Source organism: Macaca nemestrina, chromosome 9 (assembly GCF_043159975.1).
Source record: "Macaca nemestrina isolate mMacNem1 chromosome 9, mMacNem.hap1, whole genome shotgun sequence".
Classification (NCBI taxonomy): Eukaryota; Metazoa; Chordata; class Mammalia; order Primates; family Cercopithecidae; genus Macaca; species Macaca nemestrina.
Window position 1 is genome coordinate 64,269,448 of NC_092133.1, and position 23,061 is coordinate 64,292,508.

The 23,061-nt window shown below is 39.5% G+C and overlaps 2 protein-coding genes across 12 annotated transcripts in view; one reads left to right on the forward strand and one right to left on the reverse strand.

The window, feature by feature from the left end:
- The window catches only part of LOC105466126 (HECT and RLD domain containing E3 ubiquitin protein ligase 4), a 153,895-nt gene extending 139,729 nt beyond the window's left edge, over positions 1-14,166 (reverse strand). For 3 of the 11 annotated variants that reach the window (XM_011715103.2, XM_071069626.1, XM_011715105.2), the window contains exons 1-3: positions 13,981-14,165; positions 12,488-12,518; positions 11,705-12,008 (exon numbers count right to left, since the gene is read on the reverse strand). In XM_011715103.2, coding sequence (XP_011713405.1) covers positions 11,705-11,930 — 226 coding nt within the window. In that variant the 5' untranslated portion in view covers positions 11,931-12,008; positions 12,488-12,518; positions 13,981-14,165. Of the gene's footprint in view, positions 1-5,892; positions 6,026-11,704; positions 12,009-12,487; positions 12,519-13,321; positions 13,639-13,841; positions 13,861-13,980 lie in introns of those variants that run through there. The other 8 variants (XM_071069628.1, XM_011715102.2, XM_011715110.3 and 5 more) reach the window with 5 other exon arrangements.
- The window catches only part of LOC105466129 (myopalladin), a 140,269-nt gene continuing 130,964 nt past the window's right edge, over positions 13,757-23,061 (forward strand). Inside the window, exon 1 of the mRNA XM_011715115.3 lies at positions 13,757-13,866. The gene's annotated coding sequence lies outside the window, so the exon portion shown is untranslated. The remainder of the gene's footprint in view (positions 13,867-23,061) is intronic.

Consider the following 23,061-nt stretch of genomic DNA (forward strand, 5'->3'; position numbering starts at 1 on the left):
ACATCAACCAATCAGGCTTCTACCTAGTAACTCTTCAAAATATAAGGTTCATTCCTATTAGAGAGCCTAGGTATGAAATCTATAGCTAAGCAATACTTGGATTAGAAATTACATATATGCTGATTGATAAGTACTTTGGATCAATTCTGGGAAGCAATCTAACATCTACTTTATCCTTGTTATGCCACCCTAAAAAAAAAAAAGTCACAAATGTCTTCTAATAATGTATAGGTAAAGTAGCTAAACTTTCTTTCCACTGCTTTTCAGATACTCCTAATTCTGCTCTTTAGGACCTCTTTTAGCCTTACCTGTTTCTTCCCCACGCCTGTTTCCCTTTCACAGAAGCAACAGCATTATCGCAAAAGGTGAATTTCCCAATAGCTCTTGCTTACATTGCCGGCATATATCCAACTTACAGTTAAAATTATTTCAGCTACTAGTGGAACCAAAAGCAACTTACACCTATGTCATTGCACCTTCTGACTGCAAAAGCTTTGTTTCCAGTAAGACCTGGAGAGAAGTCCTGAAGTCAAACATAGTAATTAAGAATAGGTTTGGCACTTTGGGAGGCCGAGGCAGGCGGATCATGAAGTCAGGAGGTCAATACTATCCTGGCTAACACAGTGAAACCCATCCCTACTAAAAATACAAAAAATTAGCCAGGCGTCATGGCAGGCGCTTGTTGTCCCAGCTAAATGGGAAGCTGAGGCAGGAGAATGGCATGAACCCAGGAAGTGGAGCTTGTAGTGAGCCGAGATCGCACCACTGCACTCCAGCCTGGGCGACAGAGCGAGACTCCATCTCAAAAAATAAAAAAGAATAGGTTTGTGTCAGCTAAAGAATAAGCAAATGGGCCGGGAGCAGTGACTCACGCCTGTAATCCTACCACTTTGGGAGGCCGAGGCGGGCAGATAACTTCAGGTCAGGAGTTCCAGACCAACCTGACCAATATGGTGAAACCCCGTTTCTACTAAAAATACAAAAAAAAAAAATTAGCCGGGCACGGTGGCGGATGCCTGTAATCCCAGCTACTTGAAAGGCTGAAGCAGGAGAATCGCTTGAACCTGGGAGGTGGAGGTTGCAATGAGCAGAGATGGTGCCACTCACTCCAGCCTGGGTGACAGAGCAATACTCCATCTCAAAAAAAAAAAAAAAAAACAAACAAACAAAAAAAAAAAACCCTGTATATAGAAATTCAGGTTTACAAAACAGACGGAGGAGGCAACCATTTAGGTCACTTTAAATTTACAATGGTATTGTATCACCACGTGCCTTAAGCAGTCTTCCGAAAGTACGAAGTATTGTTAATGAATTATTAATTACTTAACAGGTTAGAACTGGGGAGAAGTCTACAGTTGGAATGTCAGCCTATCTGAACTGAAAATAAAACAAAATCAAAAATAAACACTTCACGCATTTAGCCCCCACTTACAGTACTACATTTCTTACTGCTCACTCAGTATTATTAAGTTTACCACAAAATTCGCCTTACCAGAATCTTTTAACTTGCCTCTTAAAATAAAAGAGAATATTTCTTCTCTTCCTGGATTCCTTATTTCTATCAGCTAATGATTCCACTTAGGATCATACCTGGCTCTTCCCTTTATGTTTATTATTTATTTCCATCTGGTTATCAAAGTCTGTCCATTCTTTCTGCCTCCCTAAGTCTCTCCATTATCTACCTGCTCCTTTCTTGCTTTAAAGGACTACCATTACAGCCTATTTCTTTACCTCCAATTTCTCTCCCTTTCAACCTTTCCTTTATAAATCCATTGTAATTCCCATTACAATCTATCAGTGGATATTCACCAAATTAAATTCAAGCTCTTGAATTTATTTCTATAATCTGACCTCAATTTTGCCTTTCTAACCTTCCTGCTCACTATTCTCAGACATCTGTTACATGGACTACTCTTCCCCCAGCCTCAAACTTGCCTGTTGCTATCTGATAGTATACTATCTCTACACGGCACTGTTGTTTATACATCCTATAACACTTGGCATATTTTAATTGCATTTCTATTATTTGTGCATTTGTTTTCTATTCTCTATTAGGTCGTAATATTGTAATTGTAATTATTTATTTATTTACCTTTATTATTATTATTATTATTTTTAGATGGAGTCTCGCTCTGTTACCCAGGCTAGAGTGCAAATCTCGGCTCACTGCAACCTCTGCCTCCTGGGTTCAAGCAACTCTGCCTCAGCGACCTGAGTAGCTCAGACTACAGGCACACCACTATGCCCAGCTAATTTTTCTATTTTTTTAGTAGCGACGGTGCTTCACTATGTTGGCCAGGCTGGTCTTGAACTCCTGACCTCGTGATCCGCTTGCCTCGGCCTCCCAAAGTGCTGTGTTTACAGGCGTAAGCCACCGCGCTCGGCCTTGTCATACATTTTAAAAACTTTCATTTACAAATATCTTATGAGTATATAAACTTCGTAAAATGAGACACAACTGTGCTTAAACAATAAATTCAGTTCTCTTTCCTTAAAGATGTTCTTTTTCCTAAATTAATAAACAGAGGTAGGTCGGGCGTGGTGGCTCACGCCTGTAAGCCCAGCACTTTGGAGGCCGAGGTGGGCGGATTAACTGAGGCCAGGAGTTCGAGACCAGCCTGGCCAACATGGCAAAACTCCGTCTCTACTAAAATTACAAAAAATTAGCAGGGCATGTTGGCGGGCATCTGTAATCCCAGCTACTCAGGAGGTCAAGGCAAGAGAGTCACTTGAACCTGAGAGGCGGAGGCTGCAGTGAGCCAAGATTGCACCATTGCACTTTAGCCTGGGCAACAAGAGCGAAACTCTATCTCAAATAATAATAAAGAAACAGAGTGGTAGCTCATGCCTGTAATCCCAGCATTTTGGGAGGGCAAAGTGGGCAGATCACTTGAGGCCAGGAGTTCTAGACCAGCCTGGTCAACATGGCAAAATCCCACCTCTACTAAAAATACAAAAATTAGCCGGGCATGGTGGCACATGCCTGTAATCCTAGCTGCTCTGGAGGCTGAGGCAGGAGAATCGCTTGAGCCCAGGAGACGGAGGTTGCCATGAGCCGAGATCATGCCACTGCACTCCAGCCTGGGCAACAGAGCAAAATCCTGTCCCCCCAAAATAAAAAATAATTAAAAGAAAGAAATAGGCGGGCACCATGGCTCAGGCCTGTAATCCCAGCAATTTGGGATGTCATGGCAGGTGGATTACCTGAGGTCAGGAGTTCAAGACCAGCCTGGCCATCATGGTGAAACCCAATCTCTACTAAAAATACAAAAAAATAGCCAAGTGTGGTGTCCGCATGCCTGCGATCTCAGCTACTCGGGAGGCTGAGGCAGGAGAATCATTTGAACCTGGGAGGCGGAGGTTGCAGTGAGCCAAGATGGCAACAGGCACTCCAGCCTAGGCAACAGGCAACAGAGTAAGATTCTGTCTAAAAAAAAAAAGAGAGAGAGAGAGAGAGGGAGAAAGAAAAAGAAATAAAGACTGAATTGATATATATGTTCATTGCAGTATTAACTTATAACAAAAATCTGGAAGTAAATTCTAAAAAATAGGCTGGGCACGGTGGCTCACGCCTGTAATCCCAGCACTTTGGGAGGCTGAGGCAGGTGGATCACGAGGTCAGGAGTTGGAGACCACCCTGGCCAATATGGTGAAACCCTGTCTCTACTAAAAATACAAAAAATTAGCTAGGAGTGGTGGCACGCATCTGTAATCCCAGCTACGCAGGAGGCTGAGACAGGAGAATCACTTGAACCCAGGAGGCAGAGGCTGCGGTGAGTGGAGTTCGCGCCATGCACTCCAGCTTGGGAAACAGAGCAAGACTCCGTCTCAAAAAAAAAAAAAAAAAAAAAAATCCAAAAAATAGAATACTTAAATAAATTTTGGTACATCTAAAAGATAAAATGTTAATTATATTCCTAAATATTCCCAATATTCCTAAAATTTTAAAACATGGGAAAATACTAAATTATTATCAGGAGAAAAAAGTTGAGATACAAGAACACACTCCCAGTTTTTAATCAGAAACATATATGAATACAGAAAAGGTCTCATGTGATAATACTATTTACCTATGCATGATGGCATTATAGTTTTTACTTTCCTATGTGTTAGAAATTCTCTACCAAGAACTTGTAATACTAAAAATGTGTTATTTCAGAATAGTATAACACCTAGCAAAGGAATAAAATGAGGCGAATCTTAGATATGAATAAAAAAGTAATTAAGATACTTTCAAATAATTTGTGAAAAGCCCATTACTAAAGGATTCTAGAATGTCTTATGGCCAAGAAAGGCTAAACCAAAATTCTGCCATGCTAGAAATGAACACAAAAGAGTAAATCTAGGCAAATAAAACATTACGGTTTAAGGAATAAGCCATCGAAATGCAAGAAATTTCCCTTAAAAAAAAAAAACAACTCTAATAAGGCCTGACGTGGTGGTTCATGCCTATAATCCCAACACTTTGGGAGTCTGAGGTGGGATGATCACTTCGAGACCAGCCTGGGCAAAAGAGTGGAACCCTGTCTCTACAAAAAATACAAAAATATGCTGGGCCTGGTGGCATGCACATGTGGTCCCAGCTACTCAGCAGGCTGAGGTAAGAGGATTCCTGAACGCAGGGAAGTTGAGGCTACAGTGAGCCACAATTTAACTACTGTACTCCAGTGACAGCAAGATCCTGTCTAAAAAAACAAAACTCCAATAAAATGTATAATTACACACAGCATAGGTTTTTCTCACATATAAGGTAACCATCATAATTTATTACGATTTAAAATAACTGCCTTTTAAATTCCATCAATATGAAAAAAAAAATCCAGGGGAACAGGAAGTTCAACCATGAGCTCATTAATATAGTTTCCTCATTAGTGTTACCCATTTTTTTACTAATATTATCCAAGCCCAAATAAACTTTTATATAAACATTTGAGTATGCCGCTTCTATTTGATTCTTTCATATGTATCCCAAGCACTTGATATACTTGGAATACAGAAGTAACTTTTATTTCTTCAAAGCAGTTTTAAAAATGCATGCCTTTGTGAGAAATGAGCTTGAAAAACAGTGCTACATTTGTATGATCTATTGGGAACATGGAACCCTAAGAGTCCTTACTAAGGAGATAATGGAAACTAGACTCCCTAGACTGCCATTTGCAACAAGAATCGCTAACTACCCAAATTGTGAAACCAAAATCTACCGCACTGCTAAATCTTTTAAGGAAAGTATGTGGCTCACTTCTAATCATGTAAAAACATTAACATACCCAAGAGAAAATCACTGGTTCCAAGTCCTTTAAAGAAGCTTCCCTTTGTTAGACTGCTCAGATTAGGCATCTACTGCTATTTTTGTCTTCTGTGTAGGTTTTAAGAGTTTTATAAAGCATCCACCAAACCAATGCATCTTAGAGAGAGATGCATGTATTTACATAGTGGACTTTATACAACATAACTAATCCAAGTTCCAAGGTTAGCCACCAAATCAATTCTGCAAGTCAGTTACTATGGACCTTGGATTGTAGTACAACATAGCAGTTAGACAAGGGGATGTATACAATATATAATAAAAAACAGGAAAGACAGGGTATTACCATAGTTAAGTTTCTGTTCATTTGTGTAAATATTCTTCATACCACAGAGTTATAATGAAGTATCAAAGTGGCATCAGAATGTAAGCATCTTGGTAAAATAATGATTTAACAGGCCATCAAATAGAATGGCAGGGAAACAATCTGTGCACTAGTATTTGATCTGCCTCAAACAGAAGATATTACTATAAATAATTCTAAACATAAGCACAATTTAGTGAATAAGGTAGGAGACTGGTAGACTCCAACTTTCAAATTCAACTTATAGCTGTTCACCAGTCACCTATTTTGACAAGTTACTTACCAACTTGTGCTGCCATTTCTCCGTAAATTTATCCCCTAAGGTGAGGATAATCCTTGCAAATTGTGTCACAAGCATTTTGAAAGGAACCATGAGTTATTGTGTAATGCTCTTGAAATTCCTCAGATGTAGGGTCCTACACAAAGTAAAGTATTATTATACATTTCTCTAACAGTAGTCATCTGTTTGCATTATGATTTTTTTTTCCTACCCTTGACACTGTGATTCTTGGGCACTAACCTTTCTCAAAGTAAAGTGTTCAAAGCAAGCCTCCACTCCTGACCCAAGTAATTACTTTTTTCAAATCTATCATCCACATCTTTCTCTTCCTTAGAAGGTATTGTGAAAACCGGGAGTTATAAAACACAATGAGCTTCTTTGGTTTAAATGCTCTGGTTCAGTAAGAAATGTGTGGGATAATCTGGTATTTTTATTTTTAACCCACCCTTAAGTGAGTAACTTTATTTCCCATAGTTATATTTTCCTATATTACTTTTTAAATTTCAACTATATTTTATAGATTTGTTTTATGAACAGAGAGAGGACAGGTCAGAAAAATGAAGAAGCAAGAAAGGCAAACCAAGTAATCACTACTATGTGACCAAAATGCTTTTATTGGAATGACTCAACAGTAGAAATTACCATTCGAGGATATGGAAAACATAGAATCAATGCTCATGATCTTTAAAAAAAGTTCAACATAAACCACAATAAATTTTATCATACTATTAAAACTATTACCTATAAACTCTGCTAATCAAGTTAGTCTTCCATTCAGTGATACACTATACATATTTGAATTTTTGTTTGTGTTGGTACAATATTACATTTTGAAAATAGAACTCTCAATCTTCTCATCAGTTTTTAAAATGATTTTTGAGTTTATGCACAAGGGGGATGATAATAAAATATGCTGTCTTCATTATATAACCTTAGTTACAAGATAGTAATTTTTAAAAGATTTTTCTTGGCTGCCACAGTATCTTATCCCTATAAATCCCAGCAATTTGGGGAAGCCAGGGCAGGAGGATAGCTTGAGGACTGGCGTTTGAGACCAGACTGGGCAACATACAAAGACACCCATCTCTAACAAACATAAAAAATTGGCCAGGCCTGGTGGCTCACGTGAGCCTGTAATCCCAGCACTTTGGGAGGCCGAGGTGGGCAGATCACCTGAGGTCAGGAGTTCAAGACCACCCTGGCCAACATGGTGAAACCCTGCCTCTACTAAAAATATAAAAAAATTAGCCGGGTGTGGCGGCACACACCTGTAGTCCCAGCTACTCGGGAGGCTGAGACAGGAGAATCACTTGAACCCAAGATGTGGAGGCTGTAGTGAGCAGAGATCACACCACTGAACTCCACCCCGGGTGACAGAGCAAGACTCTTGTCTCAAAAAAAAAAAAAATTAAGCAGGCATGGTGGCACATAAATGTAGTCCCAAATACCAGGGAAGCTGAGGTAGGAGGATCACTTGAGCCCAGGAGTCCAAGGCTACAGTGAGCTATTATCATACCACTGCAATGAGCAACTGTTGCTTGAGCAACAGAACAAAGATCCCATCTCAAAAAAATAAAAATAAAAAATAAAAAAACCCTTGGAATTACAATAAAACACTGATGGAAACCACCTTTCTCAAAGATGAACAAATATTCTTCTACCTTCTAAATATAGCAAAGGAAAAGATTTGTAAGATTAAGGATAAAAATCACAAGATTTAGGATAAAAATCACAAGATTTAGGGTGGTCTCAAGATGTGCTAGCCAAGTGACCCTATTAGTCTCTTAATCTCTTTTAACCTCAGTGTCCTCATCTGTAAAATAGGGACCATGATACCTGCCTTAGCTACATACAACTGTTGTGAGAATTAAATGAAACACTCCATTTGAAAGAATGTTATAAAACACAAAAAACTATTTTTTAGATAACAGGGCTTGTTTTTAAACAGAACACCACTTTATTTATAAATTATGGTCACAAAACAGTTTAATATTATTTCTAACATGAAACAAATGGAAATCAATGTGCAAAACATATAGTTAGGACCATGGTCACCAAATTATACCTATGATTAGATATACAGTAAGAAAAGGATCTTTTAAAGAAAAGTATACTTCCCATACTTAAAATCTTCAGAACTGAATTTGAAAGTCTAAAAAAACCAATTCATTTAAATGGACTGGTTTAGCACACTGAAGATTAAATAAACTTATTTGTTAGCTATAAATTAAAAAATTGATACATTAACTTAAAAGTATTTTAAAGTTCTTATGAAGAAAAAAAACATGAAAGTGAAACAGACATTCACTTCTCTGGAAATAATTCAGAAAAAGCTAGTAGTGATAGAAAAGGACATACATATACAAGACAATACAGATGAAAATAAACATAATCTGCACCTTTAGTATAATAAAGGAATTCAGTTAAATCTTTCCATGTGGTTCCTAAAAAGTCCAGAACAGAAACACCGCTTTTCAATAGGCCACAGGTTAAATCTATTTATTACATTGTCAGGCCAACTCCTCCAGTAGGTTATTATGAATCTCAAGAATAATTTATCCTTAATAAGGCTACCTCTTTCTCTTTTATTCCTTATTAGTTATGGAATATGTATATTTATAAAGCCAATCTACATAAAGAAACAATTCTTAGTTCCATCCATTCTATCTGCCTTCTGACACAAGTTTAAAGCTCTTGGGAAGTCGGCTGGGCATGGTGGCTCACGCCTGTAATCCCAGCACTCTGGGAGGCCAAGGCGGGCAGATCACGAGGTCAGGATATCGAGACCATCCTGGCTAACACGGTGAAACCCCGTCCCTACTAAAAATACAAAAAATTACCCGGGCATGGTGGCACGTGCCTATAGTCCCAGCAACTCGGGAGGCTGAGGCAGGATAATCGCTTGAACCTGGGAAGCAGAGGTTGCAGTGAGCAGAGATCATGCCACTACATTCCAGCCTGGGCAACAGAGTGAGACTCTGTCTCAAAACAAAACAAAACAAAACAAACAAACAAAAAACCTCTTGTGAAGTGAACTATGTTTATTACATGGTCCCAGAAATACAACCAACTTGCTCAATTACCAGAAGACTTTAAAATAAATAAGATCCAACAACTTTTTATCTTTTAATCCAGTCCTCAAATTTACAAATTTAAAAAGGGGTTGGGGAAATGACACATTTAAATCATTAACGAATTATTCCAAATATAAATAACTTCAGTTAAAAAATTCTTAAAATTTAGTGAAAAACATTATTTAAAAAACATCTTAGCCCAGGAGCGGTGGCTCATGCTTGTAATTCAGCTCTTTGGGAGGCCAAGGCAGGCGGATCACCTGAGGTCAGGAGTTCAAGACTAGCCTGGCCAACATGGTAAAACCCCATCTCTACTAAAAATACGAAAAGTAGCCAGGCATGGTGGTGGGCACCTGTAATCCCAGCTACTTGGGAGGCTGAAGCAGGAGAATTGCTTGAACCTGGGAGGCGGAGGTAGCTGTGAGCCAAGACGGCGCCATTGCACTCCAGCCTGGGCAACAAGAGCGAAACTCTGTCTCAAAAAAAAAAAAAAAAAAAAAAAATCTTCAATCAAGGCTGAGATTAAAAGGTGAAGTTCCTATGAGAGCAACTACTACTTTTTGAAGTTCCTTCTCTTCCCTCTGAAACCTAGGTTCACTTCAATGTATCACTGAACCAGAACTTCTGATAATAAAAAGCTTTTCTCAGGATCAGCATCACTCTCCCTCTACAAAACTAAGCTATTTCAGCTCCAGACTTATTTCCTAGCTGTTTATGTGATCACCAATAGAATTAAATGTAAGCCTTCATTTTCTCCCAGAAATCTTAATTCTATCCCATAATATTTCCCATCATTTAAATTTCTTAGGCTCAAAGTACATAGCATATCATGTCTAATTTTAATTCTCTCCAGTTGTTCATGTACACCTTAACTCCCAACCCAGACTCTAAATTTCTCAAAGACAAAGTTAATGCCTGTCACTTTTCTCTTCCATAGACTGTGGTGTAATCGGGACAACAATGAGGCAATCCTAAAGAGGTATCCCAAATTAGGGAAACTCACCACCCCAACTTTACGTTACCAAATGTTTCCAGGTTGAATCAAGATGATATAGATGTCACAATGCAATCATCACAATGTCAACTTGACCACAAAGAAGCCTATTCTAGCTAGTTAAGTTTCTCAGAATTTCATCTATATAGTTGGAAGCCGTTCCTGGCACTATAATCATTATACTATTAGTACACAGTATCTACCTCTAACACTTAAACATTTTAAACCTCAGTAGACATAAGTAACTATACTGGCAATTCCTATGTGCTGGCTTTCTACTTTCTACTTGCTTTACAGCCTTTCAGAAATTATTAAAGTAATACAGAGAGATGTTCAGTTACTTCTATGGGGCATGCTAAAGTACAAAGAACAGCAGCAGCCTCGGTACCATGAAAATCTCAACCTGAGGCAGCATTCCAAGTTAAGCAAAAATAGAAAAGGGCCCATTTGTCTCCGGAGCAGAGACAATCATCAAATGCATATCAGTAAATTACCATTCATTTCTATCAATATGACCACCTCAATGCCTGAGATTCTGAAAATCTGGTAGGAATCCATAAAACGTTCTTAGACAGGTAGAGTACAAGAAAGCTGCCATTTACTGAGTTCTGCAAGAATTAAAAATCTATTTTACGAATGTCACTATCATTTATCCAATAAAAAATAAATTACAAATTAAGGCAGAAGAAAATACACTAAGACCTTAACCACAAAGAAAGGATGAAAACAATACAGTATTTGCAAGTCAGAAAAGTGAGATTTGGCATGGTCGTGAGATGATGTGAACGATGAATCGTGCCTTAATTTAATGTCTGAATATCTGATTACATTAATCTCTCAAAAGTTGAGTAACAACAGAAACCACTTAAATAATAAACTGATAAAATAACTGCCATAGAAAATACTGAAGTGCCATTATTGTTACAGTTAAAAGAAACTGTTTAAGTCAGTATAGCTGCAGTCTCATCTGAATTTACCACCTGAAATCGTTAACTTTTAGTTATCATAATTGAAAGCAAAACTCACATAACAATGATATTCCTACATGTAGAAATATTTGATTTTAAAATACAATATCCAGGAAAACAGAACATGAAATGTGACCAAATTCCTCAAAATTCTCATTACCCTACAAATTATTTAATTTTGCTTGTACAACTATTACAAAATAGGACACTTCATAGTCACAAAATCTTGAATAGCTAGCAATGCTACAGAAAGTAAAAGATTAGAGGAATAAAAGATATTTCTAACTAAACCAAATAAAATGACATGTTTAAAATACTATGACAGAGGGATAAAAAGAATAAAAACATATTTTAGGCAAGCAAGTCAAAGTAAAAAGCTTTTCGTCTTGTTTTCTTCCCCTACTCCCAAGGTAAGGTAAACACAAAGTAAATTATGCATTTAAAATCTATCCACGGTGCCTGAACAGAATTTATTAAAGAGGGCCTGCACACTACACATTCTGTACCAAAGACCTATATACGGCAGGCTGATTTTCTTTATTGTTTTATATTGTCATACAAAATAAGGTTTTATAATACTAGTCGTAAAAAAAAAAGAAACCACAACATAAAGTACTTAGAACCATACAAATATACAAATATAATGGAAATACATAACTTCTACTTTGCTTTTAAAGTTTGATAAACATATAATTACAACTAGAGAAATTATATGATGATTCAAATTTAAAATGATATAATTATTAGAAATAGCAAATTTTAAAAACGTTTCAACTTACCTGGTTTCTTTCTGGATTTTTCATGACCTAGCTGTCCTAGATCATTACATCCACAAGTGTACACTGTTCCATCATCCAGAACAAATACAGTATGTCTGAGTCCACATCCTACATCTCGGACCTTTTTATTTATAAAGAAGTCACTTTTTCTGGGCTCTAGTACAATTTCTTCATCAATTCCACCCAAACCTAGCTGTCCAAAGGATGCATTGCCCCAGCACAACATGCTTGTAATTATTTTGGTCTTCCAGTTTCAATAAAAAATTCTCTTCTGAAACCCCGGAAAGTTGGAGGTACCCTATGTCTGAGGAAATAGAAAGAAGTTAATATGACTTCAAAGAAAAAAGGATGTATAATTGCTCTTTCAAGTGCTAGGCTACAATAATTGCTACATGGTAAACACTAAATTTACTTTATAACATGGTAAATAAGTATCATTGTTTCAAAAACCAATCAGTTGTATTTTTTTTAATGTATCATACAGAAAGTTTTAGGGAAAATATGTCACTTTCTACGATCCTTTGCAAAATTTAAAACATATTAACTAGTTTTGACTTCTGGTTATCTTGTGATAGACTAAACTAATGGGAGTAAGTACCTTGATGAAATTAATCACAATTTTTTCTACTTTTTGCTTTAAATAATTTCAGTGGGAGCAAGAAATAAGACATCTTTTCACTGCCCAAGAAGCAAATATACACAGTGAAAAATTTAGCCAACTGCAGAAACATAACCTTGCAATCTCCCTCAAATCCTAGTATAATTAAGCCTTCTAATACCTACCTCCACATCAACAGAAAATGGAAGTTCTTATCTGTAACAGAAATAAAACCAACAATGGAAATTTAAAGCAATTTTCCACAATTTAAACGACTCTCCCAATTATTCTTAATAGGCCAGAGAGAAAATGAGGATTCTCTTACCAAACCACAATCTCAAATCACCTCCAAAGATCCCATTTTTCAAATCAAAATACTAACATTCCAACCTCACTAATTTTAAAACTAAATCAATTTGCATAATTATAATACAGAAAAAAACTCATGCAGTTTAAATATCAATTCTCTCCAAAATTCAACCTCTTTTATTACAATTGGTAACCGGGACTAAAAAACTCTCCCGTGAGCAATCTATATCTATCTATACTTCTGAGACAATTATTTAAAGATTGGCGGGGGTTAATTGCAAATAACTCCAGCACTGCTGATTTTTCAAGAATAGGAATGGGGGCTGGGGCACTGATAGTCTGATGGCGAAATCTGTAGAACTTTCCAGCACATTGACTATTTCTTCACTTGTAAAGACACAAATAACAGAGTCCACTTCATCTATACATACGTAGATTTTTAAACACATCGCGTTACTAAATATCATAATTACAGGAAGTCAGCCTTATTCTGTAGTAGTCATGCACATTCCTACAGAGCCTGCGAAGTCTCAACCTCAATTTTCCTACGTTCCTGTTAGCAAGTGCCCAAGGTGTCCCATTCCACGACCCATCATCCTCTAACAAGTTTGATTTCATTCTTTCGGGGCATCAGAACTCTATAATTCCCAAGACTTCTGCATTGTCTTCCCATATTTAAAAAACAAAATAAGAGTAATACAGGAAAATACCCCGACTTCAGCGCGCGAGGTCTAACCACCCTTTTCTTTAAAGCACAGAGGCGTCCTCTCGCCAGCAACAGGTAGGGAAATGAGAAGCAGTTTAGTCCCGTCTTTCCCTGAACGTGCACCCAGATCAGCTCATGCGGACCGGGAAAGAGAAATCATCTGCACACACCCAACCTCGCAGCCGAGCAGACAACTACCGCAACCGGCCGCTCGCAACAGCCTCAGAGGCCGGCGGCCGAGGCTTGGCAGCCCGCGGCCTCAACCTGAGAGAAGCCCATCCCCAGGGAGGTGCGACATTCCAGCCCCGGGGCCAGGGAGCCACAACCCTGCCCTCGCCCCACGCCCCTCACCCCTAGGAAGCGCTGAGAAAGCGCCCTGTGCCGAGCCGGCCTGCATCCGCCCAGCCCGGCCTGCCCCTCCCTAACGCCGTCACACGCCCCCGAACCCACTGGGGCCACAACTCGCCCAGCCCTTCAGGGCAGGGGAAGCCCAAGGTGACGCGGGGCGGCCCTTCCCCAGAGACCAAGGCAGCGCGGTCGCTGAAGCAGGTATCCGGCTCCTGGGACCCTCCTCCGTCAGCCAGTGGCGGTGATCACCAGGGCACCTCCGGCGTCTCTGCCGCTGCTCCGCTGCTCCCCTCCCCGGCCCCTGTGAAACTTTACCGGGTTCCTTAGAGAAAAGCGGACGCCACTGCTGTCCAGTCCAGAGACAGCCGTCAGCGACCCGGATGGAGCGGGCGGGGAAGAACAGGAGGCAAGCGGGGCGGAGAGCACTAGGGGTGGGGAGAGTTGGGGAAGAGACTGGGTAGGAGAAGGCAGAGGGGGAGGTGGCCACGCGAGGGAGGCGGGGGAGGGGCTGGCCGGAAGTGAACCGCCGAGCACGCGCGCGAGCCCGCCCACTTCCCGACCCCCGCGCCTGCGCCGGAATACTCCCGGGGGGCGCTTGGCCACAGGCGCCTGCGCAGTGTGCTGCTTTGCGTTGCTTTAAGAGGGAAAAGTCAAATACAGAAAATTGGAGTTTGCGAAGACAAACGAAGAAGGTATAAACTGTTTTTGAGAATGCTTCGGCGTGCACAGAGCCTTTTAATGAAGAAAATCACTTTGTTTTTTGGTTTGGTTGTCTTTGTGCTCATGGATGCTAGCTGGTCTTTTTATTATTTTACTCTCTCTTTTCCCAAGGAGATTTTAAGTAGCAGATGAAACATCACGATTATGAATATAAAGACTGGTGAAGAGTTATTTTATCCCATGGCCTCAACTGGAGCCAGTCTGAGGATGTGAGATGTATTGATAGCAATGGTTAAAGCTACTCGAACTAATAACACCACCAGTTCACGTTCCTGTTACAGTGTTGGCTCTCATCACTTTCTACACTCCCCCTGAAAGATAGGCTTGAATTGCAGGGCCTCATTCTATCAGAGAAAATTACACATTTGGCTGCAGTCCCTGATTCATAAAAACGAAGTCTGGATCTCCTAGGCTAGCCTTAACTTCTTAAAAAGCAGGAGAACTTGAAACAAAGCACTTTTGAAATTCTAAGTTTGGCATTGCTAGAATGAATATTCAGTACCTAGAAGAAGTTCCACAAATAGGCCATCTTTCTTTTTCTTTTCTTATTTTTAATTATTTATTTTATTTATTTATTTTTTTGAGACAGAGTCTTGCTCTGTGCCCCAGGCTGGAGTGCAATGGCGCGGCGCCATCTTGGTTCACTGGAACTTTCGCCTCAGCCTCCCGAGTAGCTGGGACAACGGACATGCGCCGCCACGCGCGGCTAATTTTTGTATTTTTAGTAGAGACAAGGTTTCACCGTATTGGTCAGGCTGGTCTCAAACTCCTTACCTCAGGCGATCCACCTGCCTCGGCCTCCCAAAATGCTGGGATTACAGGCGTGAGCCACCGCGCCTGGCCTGTTTCTTTATCTCTTGTTGAAAAACATGTTTTAGGTAAGAATTGTCTGTTCTAGAATATGTTTAAGTGTGTGTATTCGTGTCCTAGGCTTGCCATAATAAATTAAAACAGATTGAGAGGCTTAAAACAACAGAAATTTATTGTCTCACAGTTCTGAAGGCCAGAATTTCAAAATCAAGGTGAAAACAAGGTTAGTTCTCTCTTGGGGCCTCTGAGAGATAATCTTTTCCAGCCTTCTCCGCTAGCTTCTGATGGTTGCCAACAATCCTTGGCAATCCTTGTGGAAGCATCCCTCTTCACCTTGTTTTCGCTGTGTGTCTGTGTCCAAATTTCCCTTTTATAAGGACACCAGATATCGGATTAGAGCCTACCCTGCCTGATCCATTATGACCTCATCTTAACGTTATTACATCTGCAAAGAACTCATTTCCAATTAAAGGTCACATTTGGCCGGGCGCAGTGGCTCACGCCTGTAATCCCAGCACTATGGGAGGCCGAGGTGGGCGGATCACCTGAGGTTGGGAGTTCGAGACCAGCCTGACTAACATGCAGAAACCCTGTCTCTACCTAAAAAATACAAAATTAGCCGGGCGTGGTGGCGCATTCCTGTAATCCCAGCTCCTCAGGAGGCTGAGGCAGGAAAATCCCTTGAACCTGGGAGACGGAGGTTTTGCAGTGAGCCTAGAGCGCGCGATTGCACTTCAGCCTGGGCAACAAGAGCAAAACTCCATCTCAAAAAAAAAAGTTCACATTCACAGGTACTGGAGGTTAGGACTTCAGCTTATCTTTTGAGGGATCAAATTTAACCCACAACAGTATGTTACAGAAATGAATGTAGAGGCCGGGCGCGGTGGCTCACGCCTGTAGTCCTAGCACTTTGGGAGGCCGAGGCGGGCAGATCACGAGGTCAGGAGATCGAGACCATCCTGGCTAACACGGTGAAACCCCGTCTGTACTAAAAATACAAAAAAATTAGCCGGGCTTGGTGGCGGGCGCCTGTAGTCCCAGCTACTCGGGAGGCTGAGGCAGGAGAATGGCGTGAACCTGGGAGGCGGAGCTTGCAGTGAGCCGAGATCGCGCCACTGCACTCCAGCCTGGGCGACAGAGCAAAACTCCGTCTCAAAAAGAAAACAAAAGAAAAAAGAAAAGAAATGAATGTAGAATGACAAGATGCTTAAGCAAGGAAAGCATAATTTCAACATTAGAAATGGTAGGAATGTTCACAAAAAATACTCATATTTTGAGTTTCATTGCTCTTGTTGGCCTTCTTTTTTTTTTTGAAGTGGGGTCTTGCTCATCTCTACTCACTGCAATCTACACCTCCCGGGCTCAACGGATCCTCTTACCTCAGCCTCCTGAGTAGCTGGGACTACAAACACATGCCACCACGCTCGGCTAATTTTTGTATTTTTTGTAGAGATAGGGTCTTGCCATGTTGCCCAGGCTAATCTACAACTCCTGGGCTCTAGTAATCTGCCCACCTTGGCCTCCCAGAGTGCTGGAACTACAGGTGTGAGCCACTGCTCCAGGCCTCTTGTAGGATTTTTGTTTGTGGTCTTTTACCCTTTAGGGCTTGTTGCCTCAGAATATATCATTAAAAGGGAAGTTATGGAATTCAGGATCTTTAAGATATACATTTGATGCTACAATACATAAAAATTAAAATGTGAGCAACTTAATATAATAAAATTGTATTTTTTAACCTTTTTAGCAGTCCAAATAAGTGTTCCTAATGAGTGAAAACTGATTTCCAGGGACCTGAGAAGATGAGGGAGGGTGAGCTTCTTAAAATCCTTGTCTGGGAAATGCCACATATCACTACTATACACAAAACAGAACTCCGCCCCTAGAAACAAAGGTGCTGGGAAACATAGTCCCTGAGTTCCCAAGTACTACTTCGTGCTGTGGAAGGGAGAGCATGAATTGGTGGACAGCTGTCTCTTCCACCTGGATGTATATCTATCTGGAACATTTTTAAAGATCGATCTTGCTTGTAGAAAGTGGAATGGACATTTCTGCATGTTCCTTTTAACCTTATAAATCTGTGAAACTATGGTGCAAGATTTTAGAAAGTAGCATGTGATTATCTTTAAGATGAAACAAGTATAGGATCCTAGGGTTATTAGAATAATGTAAATTTGTTGTATAAATGCAGCATGAGATATTGGTGAGTATGATCTCTGGTGCTGGTTTATCTGAATTCAGAGCCTATAAGCTTACCTCAGACCTCTGTCCTTCTATCCCCTCAAACACAGAGGCATTTGCTAATGATCCGTTTTACAGAATATTACATCTCAGCCATAATTTTTATAATTATGTTCATAATCCATATCGCACTGGGTTATTGTGAAGCCAGTAAAATGACACATACAGTGCCTTGTATGTGTCAAGAGATTTGTAAATGTTAGCTTTTACTATTACTAGTATTATTTCTCCTGAATTACTAGTAAGGGAATGCAGTCCATATGGCCAGAAAAAAAATAATTTTAATTCATAACAAGAGTAAAGTATTTTTTACCTATTTTTGTTAAAAAAAAAATAATGCTCAGACTGTTGAGAGACATCTAAAAGTAGTATTCATTCTTCTTCCACTCTTTCTCTTTCTCCCTTCTTTCCAGCCATACTGCTCCTGCTGGATCTCACCTCATTTTTTTCATTCAGGTTTCTACTCATGTCACCTCTCCAGACTTCTCTGATCAACCTATCCAAAAAACCATCCCCTCTCTCCCTATCATCTTATCCTGCTTGCTTTTCCTTCATATCCATTATAGCAAACTGACATTTAATTATATAATTTATAAATATGTATTATGCTTATCATATAAAAATATATATAACTGAGAAAATGGACAAGCAATTATATATAATCTGTTTATATGTTACTTAAATAGATATTTAACTTTACCTCCTCCGTTAGAATGAAAACTCATAAAGGCAATGATTTTGTCCATTTTGCTCCGTGCTCTATCCCCCAGGATCTTGAACAGTTCCTGGCTCACAGCAAGTGCTAAAAATATACTTCTGAGGCTGGGTGCGGTGGGTCAGACCTATAATCCCAGCCCCTTGGGAGGCCGAGGTGGGCAGATTGCTTTGATCTCATGAGTTCGTGACCAGCCCAGCAACAATGATGAGACCGCGTCTCCATGAAAAAGACAGAAATTAGCTGGATGGTGTGGTGTGAACCTGTGGTCACAGCTACTCGGGGGGCTGAGGTGGGAGGATTGCTTGAGTCAAGGAGACAGGGGTTGCAGTGAGTGGAGATTGTGCCACTGCACTCCAGCCTGGGCAACAGAGTAAGAGATCCTATCTCAAAAACAAAACAAAACAAAAAAAAAACTTCTTGAATTAATTAATTAATAGTGCTGGCAGCATTGTAAATTATCACAACCTTTTAATAAATAAATTTGGCAATATATTTCAAGAGCCAGTAAATTTCATTTAATAATAGTTCATAATAATGGCAATATTTATTGTGAGACATTGCCCTAAACCATTTACCTGTACGATATTACTTCTGGATTCTGTCCTAAAGAAATACAAGATGCATTCAACAAATGTTTATTGAGCACCTGCTATGTTACACCTCCCAATTCTAGCAGGATAGATAAAAACACGAGGGTGGGTGAATGAAAGTATGAACAAGATTTTTATTGTAGTGTTATTTCCCATAGCAAAAATTAAAAGCAGCCAGCCAGGCGCAGTGGCCCATGCATGTATTCCTAGCACTTTGAGAGGCCCAGGCAGGCAGGTCACCTGAGGTCAGGAGTTCGAGACCAGCCTGGCCAACATGGTGAAACCCCATCTCTACTAAAAATGCAAATATTATCTGGGCTTGGTGGTGCGCACCTGTAATCCCAACTACTCTGGAGGCTGAGGCGGGAAAATCGCTTGAACCCAGGAGGCAGAGGATACAGTGAGCCAAATTCACACCATTGCACTCCAGCCTGGGTGACGAGAATGAAACTCCATCTCAAAAAACAAAAAATATAAAATAAAAAAAATTAAAAGCAGCCTAAATTCCATATTAAAACAAAAAACTAAAAAATCAAAAAATAAAAGCAACCTAAGTTCCAACATGGAAAAATAGGTATTGATATGTGGCTGGTAAAATTACAATTTGACAAACTGTGTTGCTGCAAAATTTACATGATACGATCATAAGGTTCTTTTAAAAGTAGAGTACAAAATTGTATGTTTCTTGCTTGTAGCCATGTTTTTAAAAGATGGAAAAGAAACATACCAAAATACTACAAATTGTGTTAGAGTGTTGAAATTTGAAGCAATTGTTTTCTCTATTTTCCAGATTTCTATAAATATTTACCTTATGGCTTAAAAAGTTGTGGATAAGAGAAATCTTACTTGCTTCAAAAACAGAAGAGGTTGAAAGTGTAAATATGCATAATTATATTCTTAATCTAAAAGTAAATACAGAACTTCAAATGAATCAAATTTTCCTTTTATTTGCAATGTATGTATTCACATTTATGTATAGTTTAAGTCAAGGTTGTAATTCTATGAAATTTTTTAAATATTGAGTGTTGAGGATCTTATGAGTTATATACTGAATTATTTGACTCCTTTAAGTGAATTTGAAGTTTCTGTTTTGCTAAGCATTGCTTTTAGAGGTGTCAGACATTTTAGAACTGTATACATGGGAATGCCAATTTGAGTTCATTTGTGCCACTAAAAGATTACCCCTCAGTTTTCTTTTGATCCTTGTGTTTAATTTCCTAGAGCTGCTGTAACAAAGTACCACAAACTCGGTGACTTAAAACAACAGTTTATTCTCTCATGGTTTTGGAGGTGAGAATTCTAAAATCAAGGTGTTAGGAGTGCTACATTCCCTCCAAAGGCTTTAGGAAGAATCCTTCCTTGCCTTTTCTAGCTTTTGGTGGCTCCCGTCATTCCTTGGCTTGTGGCAGTATAATTCCAATCTCAACCTCTATCTTCACATGGCCTCCTTCCCTGCCTCTGTGATCTCTCCTTTCTTTCCTCTTTCCTTTCCCTTTTAAGAATACCAGTCATTGAATTTAGGGCCCACCTAATCTAGATCTATAACTTATTTACATCTCTAGAACCATAATGATGACATCTGCAAAGATATTACAGTCATGTGTCCCTTAATGATGGGATATTTTCTAAAAAATGCATTGTTAGGCAATTTTGTCATTGTGTAAACAACATAGAGTGGACTTATACAAACCTAGATGGTGTAGCCTACTAAACACCTAGGTTATATGGTATGGCCTATTGCTCTTTGGCTACAAACCTGTACAGCATATTACTATACTGAGTGCCACAGGCAACTGTAACATAATTGTATCATACACTAAGTGTTTGTGTATCTAAACATAGAAAAGGTACAGTAAAAATACCCTATTATAATCTTATGGGACTACACTATCCTATATGTGGTCTGTTGTTGACTGACATATCATTATGCAGTGCATGACTGTATTTTTGAAATAAAGCCACATTTTGAAGTTTCAGATGGACATGAATTTTGGGGGAGCTCTATTCAACCCACTGCAATCCGTTATCAATAAGTCATAACTGTTCTATTATCTTGATTTTCTATAAACTTAATGTGACTTGCACCTACCTCTCAGTTACCCTAAAGAAAAACTGGTGATTTATGTGGTAACATCTATTTTGAAAACATTATTTCAGAAGAGATAAAGACCAACATTATCTATGTACCTTCTGCCTACAGATAATCTCATTAGCCTGGGATTCTGGACATCTGCTAAGTGCATGTTCATTTTCCTCTCCTTGACACCACATTTCTTCCTGCCCTAAAGTCTATTTTCCCATTCACCTTTTCATTGTTCTTGAACATCTTATAGTTCTTTCTTGCTTTCTTCTGTCTGCATATTAGAGGCTGTGGACATAGCCCAAATAAACTTCTGGTTTCATGGATTTTAGACAGGACCACTTGACTCAGCAAATGTTTGTGGAGTACTTACATGGGACAAGGAACTCTGTTAGGTTCTGGGCAACACAAAGGGAGATAAAATAATATCTTGTCTTCAAGGAACTTTCTAGTCAATGAGACACAAAAAACAAAAATTATAATATAGTGAAGTAAGCTTTAATAAGGATGTGTGGAAGTGTAGTCCTTTTATTGTTAACTTTGAAGATACATGATGGTATTGTCTAAAAATGTTTTTCACTAACTGTAACCAAATCACAGATTCCACTTTGAGTGGGCAACTGGAAAAGCCTCCTCTAGTCATTTTTACTCACTCTTGCTTTCCAAGGTTTGGAAAGCAAACCTTCATTCAGTCGAGCACAACCATGCCTTGTTTAGTTCCTCAGTGAGTACCTCCGTGTAGAGAGTTCCCTTCTTTCCATCCTTTTTCTTAAGGGTTCCATGGTCATCCCTTCTCCTGGGCCTTTGGCTTAGCATTATGGCGTTAGCCTGAAACATACATACATAAGGCATCAAATCTTTTACCAGATTCATTAAACAAGTATTTGCTGAGCACCTCCCTCCCAATTCTATTAGAAAGATAGACAAAAACAAGTGGGTGGGCAGGTAAAAGTACTTCAAATTGTAATGAATATAAATAAGGGGTAGACATGGAGAATAACAGAGTGAATCCTTCAAGTAGAATGGGTAAGGAAGGCCTCAGTAGAGGAGTTTTGCAATTAAAACTGAAAATAAAGGAAGAGAAGGATCAAGTCCTAAAACATTCTAGGTGGAGGGAGCAAAATGAAGCCCTTGATGCAGGAAAGAACTGGACATTTTCCAGGAACTGAACAAAAATTAGCGTAGAAAAAAAACCAGGGATACTAGATAAGTTCAGAGATAGGCAGAAGATGGATCAGACAGTCAGAGGCTAGATCAAGTAGGGCACGTTAAGAAGTTTGCTTTTATTCCAAGTACTGCTCAAGAGTTGTAAGCCGGAAGAGCGGGTAGTGACTGAAATAATTCTTCTGCTACTGAACTGGACAGGATTGCTGGATTGGAGGAGAGAGAAGATGGAGAAAATCAGATTACTGAGGAAGCTTTTGCAATAATCCACGTGGGAGATAATAATGGCAGGGACTGTAGTAGTGATGGAGATGAAGATTCATAAGAAACTTCGGGGATAGGATTAACAGGATTGTGACATGGGGTATGTGGGGATCAGAACACATGAGAAATGTTGGGCCGCTGGTAGTTTTCTGACTTGAGCAACTAGGTGAACAGAAATGACATTTACAAAATTGAGGATGACTGTTGAGGGAAGTAAAGGGGGACAGGTTTTGACTAGGAAGAAGCAAGTGTTCTGTTTTGACCTTAGGTTTGAGAAATTAGAGTGAGTTTCTATATTAGCTTGCTGGGGCTGCCATAATAAAATCCGCAGATTGAATGGCTTGAACACCAGAAAGTTATTTTCTTACAGTTCTGGAGTCCAACATCAAGATGTCAGCAGGTTTGGTTTCTTCTGTGGCCTCTCTCCTTGGCTTGTAGATGGCCACTTCCTCACTGTGTGTTCATGTTTTCCTCCATTGGTCTGTGTGGTCCCTGTGTCCTAGACGTCTCTTCTTATAAAGTCATATTGGATTAGGTCCCACCCATATGACCTCATTTTACCTTATTACCTCGTTAAAGAACCTAACTCCAAATACAGTCACATTCTGAGGTACTGGGGTTAAGACTTTAACATATTAATTCAGGGGTGGCAGATTGAGGGGTGTAACACAATTCAGTCCATAGCCATTTCTTTTTTTCTTCTGAATTACATTATAAAAAAGTCCTTTTGTGGCTGGGCGCAGCAGCTCACACCTGTAATCCCAGCACTTTGGGAGGCCAAAGCAGTTGAATCATCTGAGGTCAGGAGTTTG